This window comes from Gossypium arboreum, chromosome 11, assembly GCF_025698485.1.
Source record: "Gossypium arboreum isolate Shixiya-1 chromosome 11, ASM2569848v2, whole genome shotgun sequence".
NCBI classification, from domain to species: domain Eukaryota; kingdom Viridiplantae; phylum Streptophyta; class Magnoliopsida; order Malvales; family Malvaceae; genus Gossypium; species Gossypium arboreum.
The window spans coordinates 128,898,355-128,917,250 of NC_069080.1; the positions used below are offsets into that span (position 1 = coordinate 128,898,355).

Below are 18,896 nucleotides of genomic sequence, written 5' to 3' on the forward strand. Positions count from 1 at the left end.
CTACAAGCCCCAAATCTATGGTTTTTCGGCTTTTGTGTGATGAAGAAGATGATAATGTCGGCTACAACCTTGAAGTAGAATTGCGGTCAGAATCTAGGATTAAGAAAAGATAATTGTAAATTAACAAAAGCAAAAACATAGGAGAACACGGCTTTGAAGAAATCGACACAAGCGGTGATCACGGATTTCGCTTTTATGGATTGACAAAAGTATTGATGAATAGTAGGTATGATGAATAGTTTGAAGAAGAAAAATGGAAGAAGAAGAATAGGGAGGTGGTAGTTTGGCTAGAGAGGAAGAAGAGAAAAGAACAATCCTAAGGTGTAAAAGCGAAGAAAGCGGCACCATCAATACCTAAGTCTGAAATACTAACCTCATAATCCCCGCCGATTTTCCCTCTTCAATTCCCACCATTCGGCTAACTCCTAGCCTCATCCCAATCCCTTAAATCACTCCCTTATCACTCCTTAATCCAAGCATTTAAACCGATCCAACTCTCCTCTAGCGAATCCACGAACTCCAACACTTACCCCTCCCGCACTTAAAAAATAAATGCATCTATTTGCCAACACAGGGAATCGATCCCAAGTCTTCCCCCAACACTTACACGCCACCTTTATAGCTTCCTAGTGGCGTCACTTAGCCACTTTACCAAAGGCTCATTTGTGATGCAATTTACCCATCACTCCACTTAAGACCACTTAGCCAGAACCCCTAACTCCTAAGTCTAAAATTCCAAAAACTCAACTGGGTTTTGGCCAACTCATGGGCCTTCTATAAGCCCATTTACCTACTCAAAATACTAATTCCACATCCAATTACAAAATTTTAAAAATCTTTACAAAATATTAAAAACCGCGAATAAACCCGATAATCAGAATGTTACATAATATGTATGCTGTTTTAAATAAGGTGAAGATTGTGGGTATGAACAGATTCAAAAGAAAAAAAGAAAATAAGGAGAAATAGGGGTAACCTTCAATTTTTGTTCTCCGTTTGGTTTTTTTGCTGTAATCTGAGTTTTTCTCTTTTCTCTCTTTTAAAAAAAATCTAATATTGCTTGTTATTTCATAAAAGTACCGAAAAATCCTTTCTTCTGCTTTTTGGATTTGGCTTTTAAATAGCCCTTACATTTCCTTTTTAATATTTGTCTATTCTGCTTTTGAATGTTGCAGCGCAAGTGGGCGGTGGTGCAGTGGTGGTGCTTGCGGGCGTCGGTGGTGGAGGTGGGGAGCACATGTTTGGCTAGGGTTTCGTTCCTTTGGTTTTGGTGTTTTAGGTTCTTGTTGGGCTTAGGTTTGGGCTTAGTTGGTTTTGGGTATTGGGCCCAAAATTGGGCTTGTACAGTAATCATCGGTGAAAGTATCCAACTCATCAGCAAGATAATTATGAAAAGGTTTAGTACCTCCAAGAACAAAAGGTTCTTTAGTTTCGCATGAAATTCTTCCTTCAAGCTTGTTGAATGAGCCATCTAATGATTTAATCTTTGACAAGGTGGGATAAGGACTGTCAAACAATTTTGAGAGAAGTTGAGGACGGCTTAGTTGTAAAAGAGCCCTCAACCGAAAACATCAATTAAATTCATCATGAAAAAATTGCACTTAATTGAGCCTTTAAAGTTGAAAAATTGATCAATTTATGTTGGGGGTTATTCAGTGGGATGAAGAGTAAATTTGAAATAGCAAGGTTGGATCCATCTCCCTCCCTTCCGTATTTAGTCTTTTGCTAATCTTTAAGAAAATGTGCATCTCTGGAAATTAATGTACAATTCTTTTACTTTGAACGCATGAATATTTGTATTATACAAATTGTATATGGATATATACTTGATACGGTATGCTCAAGAGGGTTGTTGACAATTGAATGTTAATGGCAGGAATTTGGAAAAATTAAAATACCACTATACCAGAGATGAGGGAGAAGTTGTGAGAGATTAGGCAGAAAAAGGTTTGAATGATTAAAGAATGCAAGGTTAGGGCTGTGGAGAGGGAATGCCGAAGAAATAGGGTAATTGGTTGCATCTTTATTGTGGTAAAAAGTATTGCTAGGTGGAGGATTAAGTCAACTATAGGAGCAGGGTTATTTTTATCTGGCACTTAGGTATTTCTTGTGAAAGCAGGAGTTTATTCTGATAGAGGATCCACGGAAGAAATGAGAGAAAGATCATATTTAAGTTGCTCGACTTAAAAAAAACATTGAATTTAATCTAAATGATGAAATAAACAAAGTTTAAAATTAAAGAAAACCGAACACACTAAAAAACATTTAAAAATTAAGCATAAATATTTAAAATAATAAATAAATATTATGATATAGTTGGTGTTGTATTATAATTGTTAGTCCAACTAATTATGAATTTTAATTTTTGTTTATAGTAAGTTTTCATTGAAAATCAAATAGTTAAATACAGAAATAAGCTATTGGCATTGATGTCAAAGCCCAAGTCAAGAGTCTTTGTTTGTATGCTAGCTGTACAAATACACTTAGGAACAAGTCAACCTCATTGTGTTACCAAGTTAGTGAGTGATATGAGAAGCATTTTAATTCCAAATGAAAACAAATATGTTTTGCATTTTAAAGGGACTTGTATTTTCGTCATTAAATTTTTAACTTTTTATTAAAATTTAATGGAAGTGATGATATGAGTTTTTTTTCTTAGTCTAATAAAAAAATTAGTCCTCTAAGGTTTACATATTCTATTAATTTAATTCTAAATATAAAAAATAAAATAAATTTAGCCCTTAAATAGAGCGATTCTAGGGAGGCTAGCATGGCCTGGCCCCCTAAAATGAAAAATTACCATTTAGGCTCTCTAATTTTTTTAAAATTTTAAATTAGTAAAGATAAAATTGCACTTTGACCCCTTAAAATTATAAAAATTTGATTAATCCTTTAAAATTATAAAGATAAAGACTATAAAAATTAAAATTTCATTCAGCCCCTAAAAATTGTTCGGCTTCCCCACCTCTTAATATCTACAAAATTTGTCATTTTGGTTCAAATTCTAAAAATTTTAATAAATTTAGCCCTCAATGTTTACAAAACGATAAATTTTCTATCTCTTTTAACCTTTGAACTAACCTCGTTTGTCAAACCATTCCAAAATAGATGAAAAAATTAACATTTGTTAAATTTACTAATTTAGCAGTTCACATGCATGTTATGTCATCAATTACTTAAAAATATATAGAAAATTATTTAAAAATTTAAAAATTTAAATTCAAATGTATATTATTAAAATTTCAAAAGAAAATATAAAATATAAAAAATGGTAAAAAGTAAAAGTATTATCAAACTCACATTTCTAATAGGTAAAAAAACCCTTTTAAGTTTTCATTATCATTTTTTCTAAAATAAACAAAACTCTCTTTCCTGCTAATCTTGGGAGTAGTCATTACTAGCATCAACACTGGTGGCTTCTTCTAGTCACGTTGTTAATGATATTTCAAATCTAAAATCTTGAAGTATCAACGTCAACACTAATGACATATTTCAACCAAGGTCGAGACGAGTTTTTCAATTCCAAAGTCTAGAAATACCAATTCATAATGCTTGAACCAACATGCCACTGGATCTTTTTATCTCTTTTCCACTGCTTTGATGCGTTATTATAAATGGCTTGATTGACAAAAGGTTAAATGAGTATTGTTGGAATGATTGATTATGAGTTTTTTTTTTTTGTTGTTGTTGAATCAAGTGGCTTAAAATTTTTGGATTGTTTGTTTTCTATTTATAGTATTTTTGATTTAGGGGTATCAGCTTTTGATATCGATGAACTAAAACTGGAAGTGAGACTTGATTGTGTTCATCAATTTTGGAGATAAAAGATATTTGGTTTTTGTTTAATTTTTAATTGTTTTTAACTGAGGTTAAAACTGAAAAAACAACCAGCTCTCATTCATCAATTCTCAGTGTTTGGTGGAATCTAAGTAGTTTAAAATTTTTCAAACAATTTTTTTGTTCACTTTCAAACTTCATTCATTGATTTGAGGATTGATTTTTTCATTTTTTTTTTATTTTTTTGTTCGCCGATAAAGCTTTTTGGAGGTAATGGATATGTTTAAAAATGGTATTAATAATTGAGAAATTAAAACTTCAAAAAACATGATTGAGAAATTAAATAAAAGTAGCCAATTCCATAAAAAAAATTAGTGAAAATTGGCTCATACAAACACTCTATAATTTTAGTGAAATATTATTTTATATTTTTAAGAAAGTTAAGAATTATTTTATATTTTTATATAAATTTTTAGGATAAATTAATAGAATATGTAAATTTTAGAGGACCAATAGAAAAACACATGTTAGCACTTCCATCAAATTTCAAACGCTGTTAATTTTGGTGGTAAAAAATTTGATTTGAATAGTTTAATGACTAAATTGAAAAAATTAAAAGTTCAAGAACCAAAATAGAATGTGTGCAATAGTTTAGTGGCATTCCTGTACTTTACCCTTTTGAATGGGAAATAATTTTTGGCATAATGATTTATTTGGCACTCCAACTTTACAAAAAAAAGTGTTATTTTAGCCATCGATTTAATTTTTCATATTTTAGCCCTCAAACTTGTTATTAGACCAATAGAAAACACATGTTAGCACTTCCATCAAATTCCAAACGCTGTTAATTTTTTGTGGTAGAAAAATTTGATTTCGAATAGTTTAATGACTAAATTGAAAAAATTAAAAGTTTAGTAACCAAAATACAATGCGTGCAATAGTTTAGTGGCATTCCTGTACTTTACCCTTCTTGAATGGGAAATAATTTTTGGCATAATGACTTATTTGGCACTCTAACTTTACAAAACAAAAGTTATTTTAGCGATCGATTTAATTTTTCACATTTTTAGCCCTCAAACTTGTGTTTTTTGTCAAGTCATCCCAAAATGGATGAAAATGTTAATGTTTTTTTAACTTTGTTGATGTGGCATACACGTGGATGACACGTCAGCATTTGTTTGTTTTTTAAATTCTAAAAATTCAAAAAAATATTTTAAAAAATTTAAAATCATTAAAATTATTTGATTTTGTGGTGCTCTTTTATTTGTTTATATGTTCATATATTGCTTGATTTTGTGGTGCTCTTTTATTTATTTATATGTTCATATAATGCTATTGTTTTGTATATGTTAGAAGAATACTTCAACGTTGTTAACTACACTTTGGAATTCTACCGCAAATCCTTCTTCACAACGCTGCATATTTAGAAATATCATACAACCAATCTTTGCTTTTGTGCTTCATATGCCAAAGACAGCTAAAGTACATAAAAAATTACTTAATTATTAGAAATTTTTTGTTAAATCATTCAATTTTAAAAATTTACAAAATAATTGTAATCAGCCCAATTTTCCCGGGCCCATAACAGAAATAAAAAAACAAACAATAAATAGTCCAAAATACATTAGTCCATTAGAAGCTCAATCCAAACCCAAACTAAAACCCTAACAGCCCAAAATACACCAGGCCCAAAACTCAATCAAATTTTTGGATGAACCCTAGGGTTCCCTTGGCGTCGCTGCCCCCACGTACGGTCTCTAGCCTCCGTAGGCTCCATGCCGCATACCTCCACGTCTCCTCCGTACCTGCAAAAAAGGAAAAACAAATACAACAATACAAAAATAACAAAAAGCATGTATTTTTTCTTTTTATTTTCGGCTATATAAAAGCCCTACAAACATCATTGTATTTTTTTACGAATGAATACACAAAGAGAATCAAAACCAGAAAAAGATTCAAAAGGTGGTCTTTTTTATTTCATTTTACTTTCATTTTTTTTTTTTTTCATCTTTTTGTTTTCCTTTTGTTAAAGAAGCAAACGAAACATAAAAAAAATATCTCACCTTTCTCGTGTTTGGACAGTAGTGGGTGGAGAGACCATCTTCGATGATAGATGGTGTGAAAATGAGATCGAGTCAAAAATCCAAAAATGGCAATTTTTTTATTACAACCCATTGTGGATGACGACGCCACAGTGGACCGGCCACGAGCATTGGCCGAATAATGGAAGGAAGGAAGAGAGTTTTGAGAGAGGTTTTGAAAATTTTTTTTGAGAAGAAGGAAAACTAAAATTTTTTTAGAAAAAAATTAGCTTATAAAGGCCTACCAAACGACGTCGTTTTGGGCAGGCCATAATAGCCCTATAACGGCGTCGTTTGGCCCCCCAACCCGCGCTTTGGACCCGCTTCAAGGGGAGGATCCACACATTTTGCTAAAATAGGATATTTATGTAGTTAGTCTCTTCGCTTTCTCGTGCGTTTTCTATCAAATCCTTTTCTTTTCTTTTACTTTTTAATTTTTCCCCATGACTTTTGCCCTTGATTCACTTAGATCTGCATCGAAACGCTACGTTTTGAAGGCTTGGGAGTTTTTCTCAGTCAGTCTCTCTCCTTTTAGCGCGCATTTAATTGGATCCTGATTTATGTTTCATCAATCTTTTTTGCATTTTATAATTTATACCCAAATTTCATTTCAATTTTAATTCGACCCTTAGTTTTTTATATTTTATATTTTTTACTTTTTTTATTTGTTTTGTTTATTATTTATCTTATTCATTTATTTATTTTCCTACTATTTATTTAGTAAAAATTTCAACCCTTTTGGTAAATTTGTACTTATTTTAAATCTTTTCATGTATTATTTATCGTAACCATTTTTTTGAAAAACGGGAATCGACTTGGATTTGAAAACGAAAAACGGGAGTCGCCACCAATCCTTTTTGATGAGGTGTGATCGGGTCACCTCAAATTAATCATTTTAATAAAAGTTAAGATTTACTAAAACGATATTTTTTGCTCTCTAAAAATCGAAAATGAGTTCGAGTCGATTCGCATACGAGAAAGGATTAGCTCCTCGACACGCCCAAAAATTGGTACCTAGTTAATTAATTAGTGTCTTAGTGTCGAAGATTGAAAACTTGCAAGACATTGAAATACGATCCCTCTTTGTAAAGAAAATGCTCAAATATTAAAGACCTTCTCGTCTCAAAATATAAAATGTCACATCCAGTGAGTTAGGACACGACATCTTGAATTTTCGAGAGCGAGCTTGCCTTTTTTAAAATCTGTGTATTTTAACTTATTAAAAGGGGATTCGATTATATAGAGTGAACGAGAGAAATTGAAACCCAGTAAGTTAGGGCACGTTTTCTCGACTTCTCAAACACCGAATATTGCCTTTATTTCAAAACAAATTCTTATTTCGAGATGACAAAATGTCATACCCGGTAAGTTAGGGCACAACACTTCGCATCTTGAGAATAAGCATTTTCAAAACTCAGATAGCGATTTAAAAGAGTATTCCGTTATTTAGGTTAAATGAAAAAAATCAAAACCCAGTAAGTTAGGGCACGATTGTCTCGAATTACCAAATACGGAATATCACTTTTATGAAAGAATTATTTTAAGGTATCGAGTGAAAAATATAATGTGATTTACTGTAAAACATAAAACCAAAATATGGTGCTAATACACAATAATAAGTGCGACAAGATCAATAACAATGATATAAGCGATTATAAAAGATGAAAGCAAGGCTAGCAATATAAAAATATAAAACACAAGCATAAGACAAATGAAATGATCGAATAAAAATAAATAAAGCATGGCAAAATAAAATGACAATGATAACGAAAACGATAACAAAAATAATAATATAAATAATAATAGTATAAAACGATAATAATATATATGGTATTAAAATATATACGTAATAATAGAAATAAAAGTATATATAATATTAAAAATATATATACGGGATACATATGTGAAATAAGCACATAATAGTTATAAAATATACATAATAGAATATATGAATAATATGATATTTACAATATATATACATAAAAACATAATAAAAATGATGTGCATGATATAATATTAATATACATGTACATAATATGGAGTATTATATATATATATATATATATATATATTAAAAGGATGTATATATGGCATACGAATGCGTTAACAAAACAATAATATCAAAACTATTAATAATAATATATAAATATACACGCATACATATGTTAAAGATATATATACATATATAATAAAACATATACTAATATTAATAACAACACTACAGAAAATAGGGCTTTAGCGGCGTTTTATCAAAAAGCATAAAAAATTGTAAAACACATAGCAATAGCGGCGTTTTAACAAAACGCCACTAAAACAGAGCAATAGCTGCGTTTTAGTAAAAAACCGCTAAAACCAAAACACTAGCTACGCTTTTGGAAAAACGCTAAAAAGTCATATAACCCTAAACCCAAAAAATCATAAACACTAATCTATAACCCCTAAAATAATAATTATTAAAATTTATGGTTATACAATATATTAAATATTTTCTTATATAATCGTAAAAGAGATAGTATTGAATTTAAAATATCGAATTAATTATCATTATAGTTTATGGTTTATGTTTTAAGATATATGGTTTGGGGTTTAAGGTTTATGAGTTAACTATGGTTTAAGATATATGGTTTAAGGTTTAAGATATATGGTTTAGGGTTTATGAGTTAACTATGGTTTAAGATATATGGTTTAGGGTTTAAGGTTTAAGAGTTAACTAGTATTTGAAGGTTTATGATGAATTATGGGTTTAGGGATTATGATTTAGGGTTTAAGGGTTAGGGTTAAAGTTTAAGGTGTAAGGGTTTAGGGTTAAGGGTTTAGAGTTTAGTGTTTATGGGACAGGGGTTAAGAGGTTTAGGGTTTAGATTAATTAGTATTTTTAATTTATATATTAAACGATTTCTTATATAATTGTAAAAGAAATAATATTAATCTTAATATATTAAAATTATAATTATAGTTTAAATTATTTAAGAGATAATAGATAAACTTTATATATATATTATTAAATATTGACTATCATTAATTAATTATTATGGCTTCCAAATTATATCAAATAAAAATAAATATGAAAATTAAGAGATTAGTGGTGTTTTTTAAAAGCATACAAAAAACACTATTATAACAAATAAAAATAAATATGAAAATTGAGAGATTAGTGGCGTTTTTAAAAAACACAAAAACACTATTATAACAAATAAAAATAAATATGAAAATTAAGAGATTAGTGGCGTTTTTTAAAAACGCCACAAAAACTACTATGAGCAGTAAATCTTTTTTTCTTAAATTTCATCTTCTTGTGTCATGCCGACACTCACCATTTCCCCAAAATCCCAAAACAAATATCCCAAACATTTAGCCATTTCCAAGAAACCCCAAAATAGATTTCCCCAATTCTCTACATTTCCCCTAATCCTTAAATTTTCCCCAAAATCCCTAAGTTTTTTTTAATAGTTCTTCGTTTAAGTAAAGTCCTTATATTTAAAAAAAATTCAATTTTTTTCAGGTATTAGGGAAAGCGATTCGGCCAGGTATTTCAACATCTAGAGTTTCTGTCAATGTTGGAGAAGAGGTAAATATTCGAGTAATTCATGCTTATAGTTGATTTTTGGTGTAAATGTTATAGGTTTAGGGTTTAGATTAAATTTTTGGTGTTTTTCTTTGGTTGGCGTGTTGAAGGAATGGCTTAAGATCCTAAAGTGCACACTTTCGAGGAGGTTGCCAACCACAACAAAACCAAAGATTGTTGGTGATTATTTCGGAAGGTCGATCTTGTTCTTTCTTTTATTCGATTAATGTTTCGGTCTTTCTCTCTTTGGATTGTTTTAGTTCCTTTGTTTTTATTTAAAAATCATGCTTATTTTGTTTGATTATAGATGATTTGTGAGTTTAGTTCATCTTTCAATTGCAAGTATTTGGATACTATTAATTTATCTTTTAGTTATACATATAAGAGTGTGTGTGTGTGTTCGCAATGTTTATGCCATTTATGTGGTTGCTTTTGTCGATAGATTGAAGTTTTTCAATTGGCGTAACTCATATTATCTCTAATTAGTTGAATAAAAGGGTAATGATGGGATCTAATCACATAAATATGCAAATGAACCATTCCAGAGTTCCATCGTCGCTCTCATCCAACATTACTTATGTGAAAAATAGTTGAGTGCTACCGTAATTGAATACGGGAATGAAAATTTTGATTTCGGTGTTTGTAGGTCAAATTTTCGTTATATATCAAGCGTTTCTCCTTTGATGTTTAGTAGTCCATTGAAGTCAAGAACAAGGTATTTGAAGTTAAACTATTGTTTATGATTGAGATTTCTCTTGATCTAGGTTTATGATGTAACTCCGTTCATGGATGATCATCCCGGAGGTGATGAAGTTTTCTTTGTCACTCTTGGTAAGTTTTACAATCGATTTTGTATTTGGTGCTTTAAGTAACTAACCTTGAATTCGGTAGTTTGATCATGTTATTTGTCCTCTAATTTTGAATTTCAAAATATCTCGTAAATATATAATTTATGCCCTTATCTGGCTGCCAGACAATACTAATAAAAACAAAGCGATCCTGTTACCTTATTTAAACCTTGAAATTAAAGCACCCTTTTTTTTCGAAAAAAAAATTATCTTATATAAATGCAGAACCTTATGTGGCTATAGTACCTTCATTTGCTTATGCTTTCATGGCTGCTTTGCTTGGTTTTTTAGGTTACTACCATTGCCTTCTTTGTTTTTACTTTCTTTAGCTATAGTTTTAGTTCACGGAGATATTCACAGTAGCTTTAACATGGGGTATGAAGTGAAGAGAAATGAAGTGAAAAGCTGTGATTTTTTTCAAGGAAGTTGGGTTTTTGATGATTCTTTTAACCCTCTTTATGATTCTTCAAGTTGTCCCTTCGTCGGCGGTGGCTTCGATTGCCGGAAAAATGGCAGACCTAATCGGAATTACCTCAAGTATAGATGGCAGCCTAATGACTGTGCAGTCCCCAGGTAAAGTTATCTTATTCCTTTCCATTTTTTTTTCTCTCATTGTTTTTTCTTTAAATACAATCTAGGGTATATGCAAATTTTGATTAAATCTATTTTTTTTCTCATTATTAACGTTAAGGGATGATTATTTTTAATTCTTTGAATTTTTTTATTATTTTCATGAAATTAAGGATACCAATAAGATTATACCAAGCATGATTTAGCTATTACTCTGTCTAAAAAATTAATTATTACTGTTTGCGTCAATTTTGATTTTGGTCCCTCTTGATCCCGGGCTTGGTTATTGCGATGACGTCACTATACCAAGAAAGAGTAGCTTATTACTATACGTGAGTTTACATTACGAGGAAGAATCGATGTGTCTCATCTCATTAGTTGAAATAGAACAGTCATATCTTTTGTTTAATTTCCTTTTAGCATTTGTGTGTCGAACTAAATACATTGATGATATACTCCATTGTCAAAAGACAATACTATATTTGAGCATCTTTGAGCCCCCATTTAAGTTAGCGGGAAACCGGACAATGTTTAATATTGTTGGAATTTAAAAGCGAGAGCATGTTTTAAAATGGAGTGGGACAAAGAGTCTTATTTTTCGGTATGGAATGTTACGTCACTCCATAGGTTCTTTCTTTTTGGTCACTAGGTGTTTGTTCTTTTTCCTTCAAAGAGAAGTTTGTGAAAAGTAGCACCCTACAAGTACCTTTAATTCTGAATTTGAATTTGATATTTTGGGGGATTATGGGTTATGTTTCAGTTATATGATTTATTTATAATATATAAATATGCAGCATGCTAGTACTTGTGATGAAAAAGGAAATCCAATTATCAAAGACTTCTATGGCAGCCCGCTTGCCGCAAGGTTTGTATGTCTGTAGCCTTGTGTTTATATCTTCTATAAGATTCATTTACATCATTAGTTTGTTGTTATCACTATTCTTTTAATTTTATTTGCTTGCTTCTAATCATCTATTAAATCCCCGTTTTTTAAATTGAAATCTTAATGTAGTGGTAAGCCTTACGACGATATGTTAGTGGCTAAATTTGAATGTGTCTATACTGGTTTTGGTGATCAAGGTTCCTCCATGGTTAGCATCTGCACCCTGTGGCTTTTCATTACTTTTGACATGGATGGGCCTAACTTCAGTTACCTTTGCAGTTTGCATTTAACATGGAACAAGGGCTTCTGTCATGCCCGAGTGGTCGTTCTTCAACAGAGTGAATGCTCGGGCAAGAAAAGTTGTTGAAATTGGTCCTACTCGCCTTCTTTTAAGGTATTATGCTTATTATTTACTTTTTCATGAATACCATTTTTATTTGTCTGAAAATTGTTAGGTGAGTTTAAGTTCAGGTTTTTCTGTTTCTTTTGAAAAATCTTTCACTAGTATAAAATGGAATGCTTGGACGTTGGTTTTGGTTTGGTTTTGTTCTTTTTCCATTTTTTTCTTGCTCTTCTTACATATAAATCTTCAGTGAGTCTTTCAGTTAAAAATGTGATTTGTATTGGCTTTAGTGTTCATTTTTTCCTTATTTGGTTTACAACTAAAAACTGTATCTGTCTAATTATTGCTTAGATTGTAGTACTTTGTGCAATTATTTCTACTGTCTTGATTCCAATGATTATAAATGTAAGCCGTATGATTCTTTGGTCACCCATCAGCACCATATGTGGTACTGCAAGGGATATTGACTTACTTTACAATTTGTTTCTCAGTTTTTTATTTTAAAATTTTCTTCTGCACATTCCAGGGATGCATGGGACATGGCTGCTGAAATTTGCCTTTCTCAGCTTCCATCGTTGGTTGAGGATCGTAATGCAGAGTTTCAGGTGTGTTTTTCTTCCAGAGTTAGAACTTACTTGAATGTAAATTAAAGGTTAAGGATTTAATAGGAGTAATATAGGGATCTTTGGATTTATTTAAGGGTAAATTTTAAGATTTTTTGGTTGCATAAGCCCTTGAATTATGCTAAAAGTGGAATTTATTATAATTTTATTGATTATTTTGAAAAATCTATAGCCAGGAAAAAAAAAGAAATAAATATGTATAAATTATGTAAGTTCTTTGTGTAGCATTTTAAGAACTTCAAAGCTCACAGATGATTTGTTATACTCTATATGAGTTCATTGATTCTATGTTTTTGCAATTTTAGGTATGATCATGGGTGCAGCAACTTCAACTGAAAAGTACTTGTGCAGGTCTGGAGTAGGTCAATTAAGAAGCTTTGCTGGAATTAAACTGACAAGTAATTGTAGTATGCTTGTAGTTAAAGTTTCTTATAGTGAACATCATGTTGTTTATTCGGTAGAAGTTTCAAAGATTTTACTTTTTAGAAGAAAGTGTATTGTAGTCATTAGATTGGGTTTTCAAAGATTGATTATGAACATTTTGATCAAATGAAAAGTTCTCTTATTAATGTTTTTGAACTCAAAAAATATTTAAAATGTGTCCATTGTTAGGTTATTTAAATTTTGTATGATCATTTAAGGTAAGAATGAATATGAAATGATTAAAAAGGAAGATGAAATATATATGGTCTTTAGTGGCGTTTTTGGGGAAAGCATCGCTAAAGATCATGTCGTTAGCGGCATTTTCGGGGAAAAGCGCCGCTAAAGGTCCTGGTCTTTAGCGGCGTTTTTAAAAAGCGCCGCTAAAGGTCCTATTCTTTAGCGACGTTTCTTAAAAAAGCGCCGCTAAAAGTCCTGGTCTTTAGCGGCGTTGCGGCGGTGTATATAGTGGCGTTTTTTGCGGCGCTTTCCCAAGCGCCGCTAAAGGAAAAAAAAACGCCGCTAAAAGTTTGTTTTCTGTAGTGCAAATATAATAGGGGTAAAAATAGATATAGTGATAAATGTATATAACGTGGTATTAAAAATATGTATATAATATAGTGTTTAAATATATATACATAAAAATTTATATTAGGAATAATAATAATATATAAAAAACTATAAATATAAATATAAAATATATATATGTGTAAATATTAATTGACACTAAAAAGTAATTCAAATAGTAGAAAAAATATGTTAATAATGATGATAATAATGATAATAATAAATAGAATAAGAAATAATATTAAAATAAAATAAAAATGGTAAAATAATATAAAAACCAAACTAAATGGAAAAGGACTAAATTCAAACAAAATGAAGTTTTGGGGCCAATTTAAAAGAAATATAAAGAGGGGACCCATTTGAATGCGCGAGTAACTTCGAGGGCCAAAAGGAAATTTTCTCGAGCCCTTAAAATGACGTCCTTTGGAGGAGGACCTGAATCACAAAGCGTGATAAATTTCAGGCCAATTTAAAAGAAATAAAACCTGATTATAAAACATATAAAAGCGGAGGGACATGGCAAAATTAGACCATTATACAAAAACACGGGATCCTCGTTGGGCGGGTCGGATCGGTCGGCCTCCCAAAATGACGTCGTTTTGGCGTCTGGAGGCCAATGGAAACGACGTCGTTTCCTTAATGTTATAAAAGCAATTTTTTATAAAAACTTCATTTTTTCTTTGCTTCATAAAAAAAGGGGGAGGGGGTTCTCTGTTTTCTCTAGCCAAAGCCAGAATTCGGCGAGGCAGCCAGAAAAAAAGGTATATTTTTTATATTTTTTGTATTATTATTTTTTTATTTGTGTGTGACTATATGTGTGTTGTTTTTTTCTTAAAAAATAAATAAAGAAATATATGTATGCGTACTCGGAGGAAGAAGAAAAGAAAAATAGAAAAAAAAGATTGAGACCTTTGCACGATGAGTCTCTCTGGTTAGTTTGTTGCCTTCTTTGTTTTGATCTGCTTCTCTTTTTTGTATTAAAAAAAATCCCCTTTACATTGATAGATCTTGGCCTTTTATAGTCGAAAAATGTTATTACATTTGATTTTCTTTCTATTACTATTGTTCGACTGCTTGGGCTGTTGTCTCTGCCTTTTTACTTTCTTTTGCAGGTTCAAAAGGTCAAACATCGACAGTGGCAAGTGGTAAGGTGACAATGACGGTGGTAGCAGGCTAGGGGCGGTGCTGAGGCGTCAGAGGGCAAGTAGTTTAGGGTTTAAGAGTCTAAAACCTTAAATTTAGGCAGTTGGGTCAGTTTGGGGTTTAGGGGTTATTTGGGTTTAAAATTTTAGGTTTGGATTTTGGAGGTTGTTGGGTTTTGGGCTAAACGGGCTTGTACATTATTCATTTTAAATTTATTGTATTACTACTTGTTGTAAGTTCTCTTTCATATATTATTATTTTAAAATATTATATTATTTTATCTTAAATCATTTTATATAGTAGTTATTTCAAACTGTTTTATTATATACTATTTTAAATTGTTGTTATATTTTTGCTTTAAGTTGCTATATATATATATATATGTATGTATGTATATATATTATTTTAAACTTTTATGTTATTTATTTTAAATTTTTTATATATTATTTACTTCGTCTTTCTTTGATTATTAATATTGAAATGATGCATGTGGTGTGATTATTGCCATATTTCGTTTGTTCCATGCTCTATATTATTATTCCATCTCATTTCATTGAAATTACTTCCAAAGTTGTGTTTAATTTTTTATCCATAATAGGTCGTCATACTTTGCTCCTAATAAAAAAAGCACATCATTTAAGTATCGCACTCGCTATTATTCAAAAAAGGAAAGTTTTCAACAATATGGCAAAATTTTGAATTTTAGAATTCAAAAATCGTGCCTTAACTTATGGGGTTTCAATTTTCTTATTGAACCTAAACAGCCAAGTATCCTTCAAATTTCAAAACGCATGAATTTTAAACAAAAATGAAGGCAATATTCCGAGTTTAGAGACTCGAGAAGGCCGTGCCCTAACTTATGGGATTTCGATCTTTCTCGTTGGATCTAAATAACCGAATATCCTTTTAAAGATCAAAGTATAATTTCCAAATAAAACAATTGAGAGGCAAGCTTATTTTCGAGGGTTAAAATGTCGTGTACTGACTTACGGAATATGACATTTTGACATCTCGAGACAAGAGGGCTTTTAATGCTCGTTTCAATTTATTCAAGTATTTTTGTCAACATTAATAAAAAAGGGATTGTATTTTAAATTCTTTTCGAGTTTTCAACTTTCGACGTTAAGACATTAATTAATCAATTAGGTACCAATTTTGGGCGTTACGAGGGTGCTAATCCTTTCTCGTACGTAACATACTCATGAACCTGTTTTCTCGATTTTCGTAGATCAAAATTGTTATTTTAGTAAATCAAAACGCTTTATTAAAACGATCAATCACAAGGTGACACGATCACACCTCATAAAAAAAAGATTGGTGGCGACTCCCGTTTTTGTTTTTAAAATCAAAGTCGGCCCACTTTAAAAAAAAAAGGTTTGGACAATAAACATCCAACTTATCTTCTTTTGATTTGGTTATTTGAGTTTTTTTTTTATTTGGTTCTGACGTAACTTTTCCTTTTATCATTATATCACATAGAAATGATATGTATTAAAACTATTGTTAAAAATATAAATCATAAAGTTAAAAGCAATCATTGGTTTTGAATTTAAAAAAAATTAAAAGGATAAATCGAATGATTATTTTGTAATTTTTAAAATTAGATAACTTAACAGGAATATTTTTAATAGTAGAGTGACTATTTATGTAACCTATCCAAAAATATATAGTAATTTGAGATTTTTGAAACATGGTAATAAAATCATGATTGATCAAATTCAATACAAAATTTTGTAGATTATAGTTTTGTGTTATTTTACCTCCCTCTATTTTTTACCAACTCTATCTTTGGAAGAAATTAAGCTCTTTTGGATTATCTATTTCTTATTGGAAATACAATTTGTTTTTTATAATGAAAAAAATCTAAGTAGCCACATCAATTTTGTTAAAAAGATGTGAAAACACATAGAAGGCACCAATTAAGACAATATTTATAATCTAGTGCATCACAAGAAACACTAGGAAAACATATTACAAACAACACAACATACAATAAAGCAGAAGGTCAACACAATTATAAAACAACTATACAGAATGGCTTGCATACCACGAAACAATGAAGTTTTCTACTCTGTCCGAAACTTATTTAATTTGTAAAAGAAAAGAAAAAAGCCGCTAAAGAGTTCGCTTCTCTACCTTTTTGCAAATCTTTGTTGAACTCTCTCGATGATCTTAACCAACCACCATGGTTTTCCAGTTGTGAGTACAGTGTATCCCAAGCTCACTCCCAGCACCAACCCACATCCGTATCCCATCAATATAGAAAATCTCCAATCCAATTCTTCCTCATCATCTCCATCAAATTTGGTTGTAGTGTTCTCATCATTATCACATCTATTTGATAATGGCAACCCACATAAACCCAGGTTTCCTATGTAGGAATCATTAATGAAAGTATTAAATTGTTTTCCTTGAGGAACGGGTCCCGTTAAATTATTTTGAGAAAGGTTTAACACCTCTAAGAATCCAAGATTTGTTAATTCCGTTGGAATTCTTCCATAGAGCTTGTTTGAGGAGAGATCTAATGATTCAAGCTCTAACAAATCACCTAATGATGATGGGATAGGACCTGTTAAGCTATTATGAGAGAGGTTTAGGATAATAAGTGAATGAAGTTCACCAAGTGTTTTAGGAATTTCTCCTAAGAATTTATTGTTCGAAAAGTCAATTACCATCCAGCTGGTTAATAGTGATTCAAACTCCATTTCCAATCCTTTAGCTATAAAAGATAAACCTCTCTCATAATACCACATTCCATCAGCCAGTGTATTCTTCATGTACTCTGGTTTACCTTTCTTTTCATATCCTTTTCTAATGTCATGCAAATTCTCAAAAAACTTGATAGGTAAGTAGCCACTAAAGTTATTGTGAGAAATATCAATGACATGCACATGAATGAAGGAAACAACAACATTAGAGTTAACCACTTGGCCATAGAATTTATTCGATCTCAAGATAAGAACTTGTAGACGATCCAAATTTCCTAACCAATCCGGGAAAGTATCATTTAAATAGTTGTTCCCAACGTCGAGAAGCTCCAAATCTTTGCAATTAGCCAAAGATCGTGGTAGTGACCCTTCTAATTGGTTGTTGTTGATTTGAAAACTTTGTAATGCGCAACCTTGAGCAAATTGTTTTGGTAATTTATCACGAAAATAATTATTCGAAAAAGAAGAATTCCAATTTCCAATGCACTTCGGAATTGTTCCACGCAAACTATTTTTATATAAAGAGAGAATTGTAAGGGAATTCAAATTGCATATTGATATAGGAATTTCTCCAGCTAAGCTATTCTTTGAAAGAAAGCACCATTGCAATGAAGATGGTAGGGTTGGAATTCGCCCTTGGAGAAAATTCAGAATAGAGTTAGGAGTTTGAAAAATCTTTGAAACAATAAATGTAAATGAATTGTATTTATAGCATAATATATGCATTGTATAGCCAATAAAAATGATAGGTTAATTTATTATACTACTTCTAAGATTGTAATCTATCAAATGAAAACTACTACCACCTTCTAAACACATATCTAAAGTAACTTTTATTTTGATTACGTAATAGTAAGATGGAGTTGCATAAAAGTAACATCAAAAGGAGAAAAAACAAAATATTAAATTATACGTAGCAATTTTTTTATGGAAGAGATAAAGTTTGTGGGAGAAGTAAGTTTTCACTAACCGAAAGAATTTCGCTTAAAATATATAATTAAATATATCAAAATTAACTAACATTTAAAACTCACAGTTGGAAAAATCAAAATAATTTTGATTAAGATCATTTCGAGTTGAAAAAAATAAAATATTTCAATTGATGTTATGCTTTGTTGAGTGTAGTTGTGTGGAGTATCTTTGATGTATGGCCTATAGTCATAGCTAGAACTCATGTACTCTGCTTCTCTTATTCAATTGATTGAGAAAAAAAAAACCTTAATCAAAAAAATAACAAGGCAAATTAAAATGGCAGAAATAGATAGGGAAGTCTAATGTTAATTAATATACTTTCAATGATTTCTCTCATATCCATTTTCTGACTTATCTTTTGGGTAAGAAATACGTACTATTGAATGGTTAAGGCAT

The 18,896-nt window shown here is 30.7% G+C and overlaps 2 protein-coding genes across 2 annotated transcripts in view; both read right to left on the minus strand.

The window, feature by feature from the left end:
- Nucleotides 1-16,700: 16,700 nt before the first annotated feature.
- The window catches only part of LOC108472308 (leucine-rich repeat receptor-like serine/threonine-protein kinase RGI4), a 49,254-nt gene continuing 47,058 nt past the window's right edge, over nucleotides 16,701-18,896 (minus strand). Inside the window, exon 8 of the mRNA XM_053021007.1 lies at nucleotides 16,701-17,191. The gene's annotated coding sequence lies outside the window, so the exon portion shown is untranslated. The remainder of the gene's footprint in view (nucleotides 17,192-18,896) is intronic.
- Nucleotides 16,953-17,597, minus strand: LOC108472309 (receptor-like protein 9DC3). The gene has a single exon (XM_017773808.1). It carries the CDS (start codon nucleotides 17,595-17,597, stop codon nucleotides 16,953-16,955), a length of 645 nt encoding a protein of 214 aa, XP_017629297.1.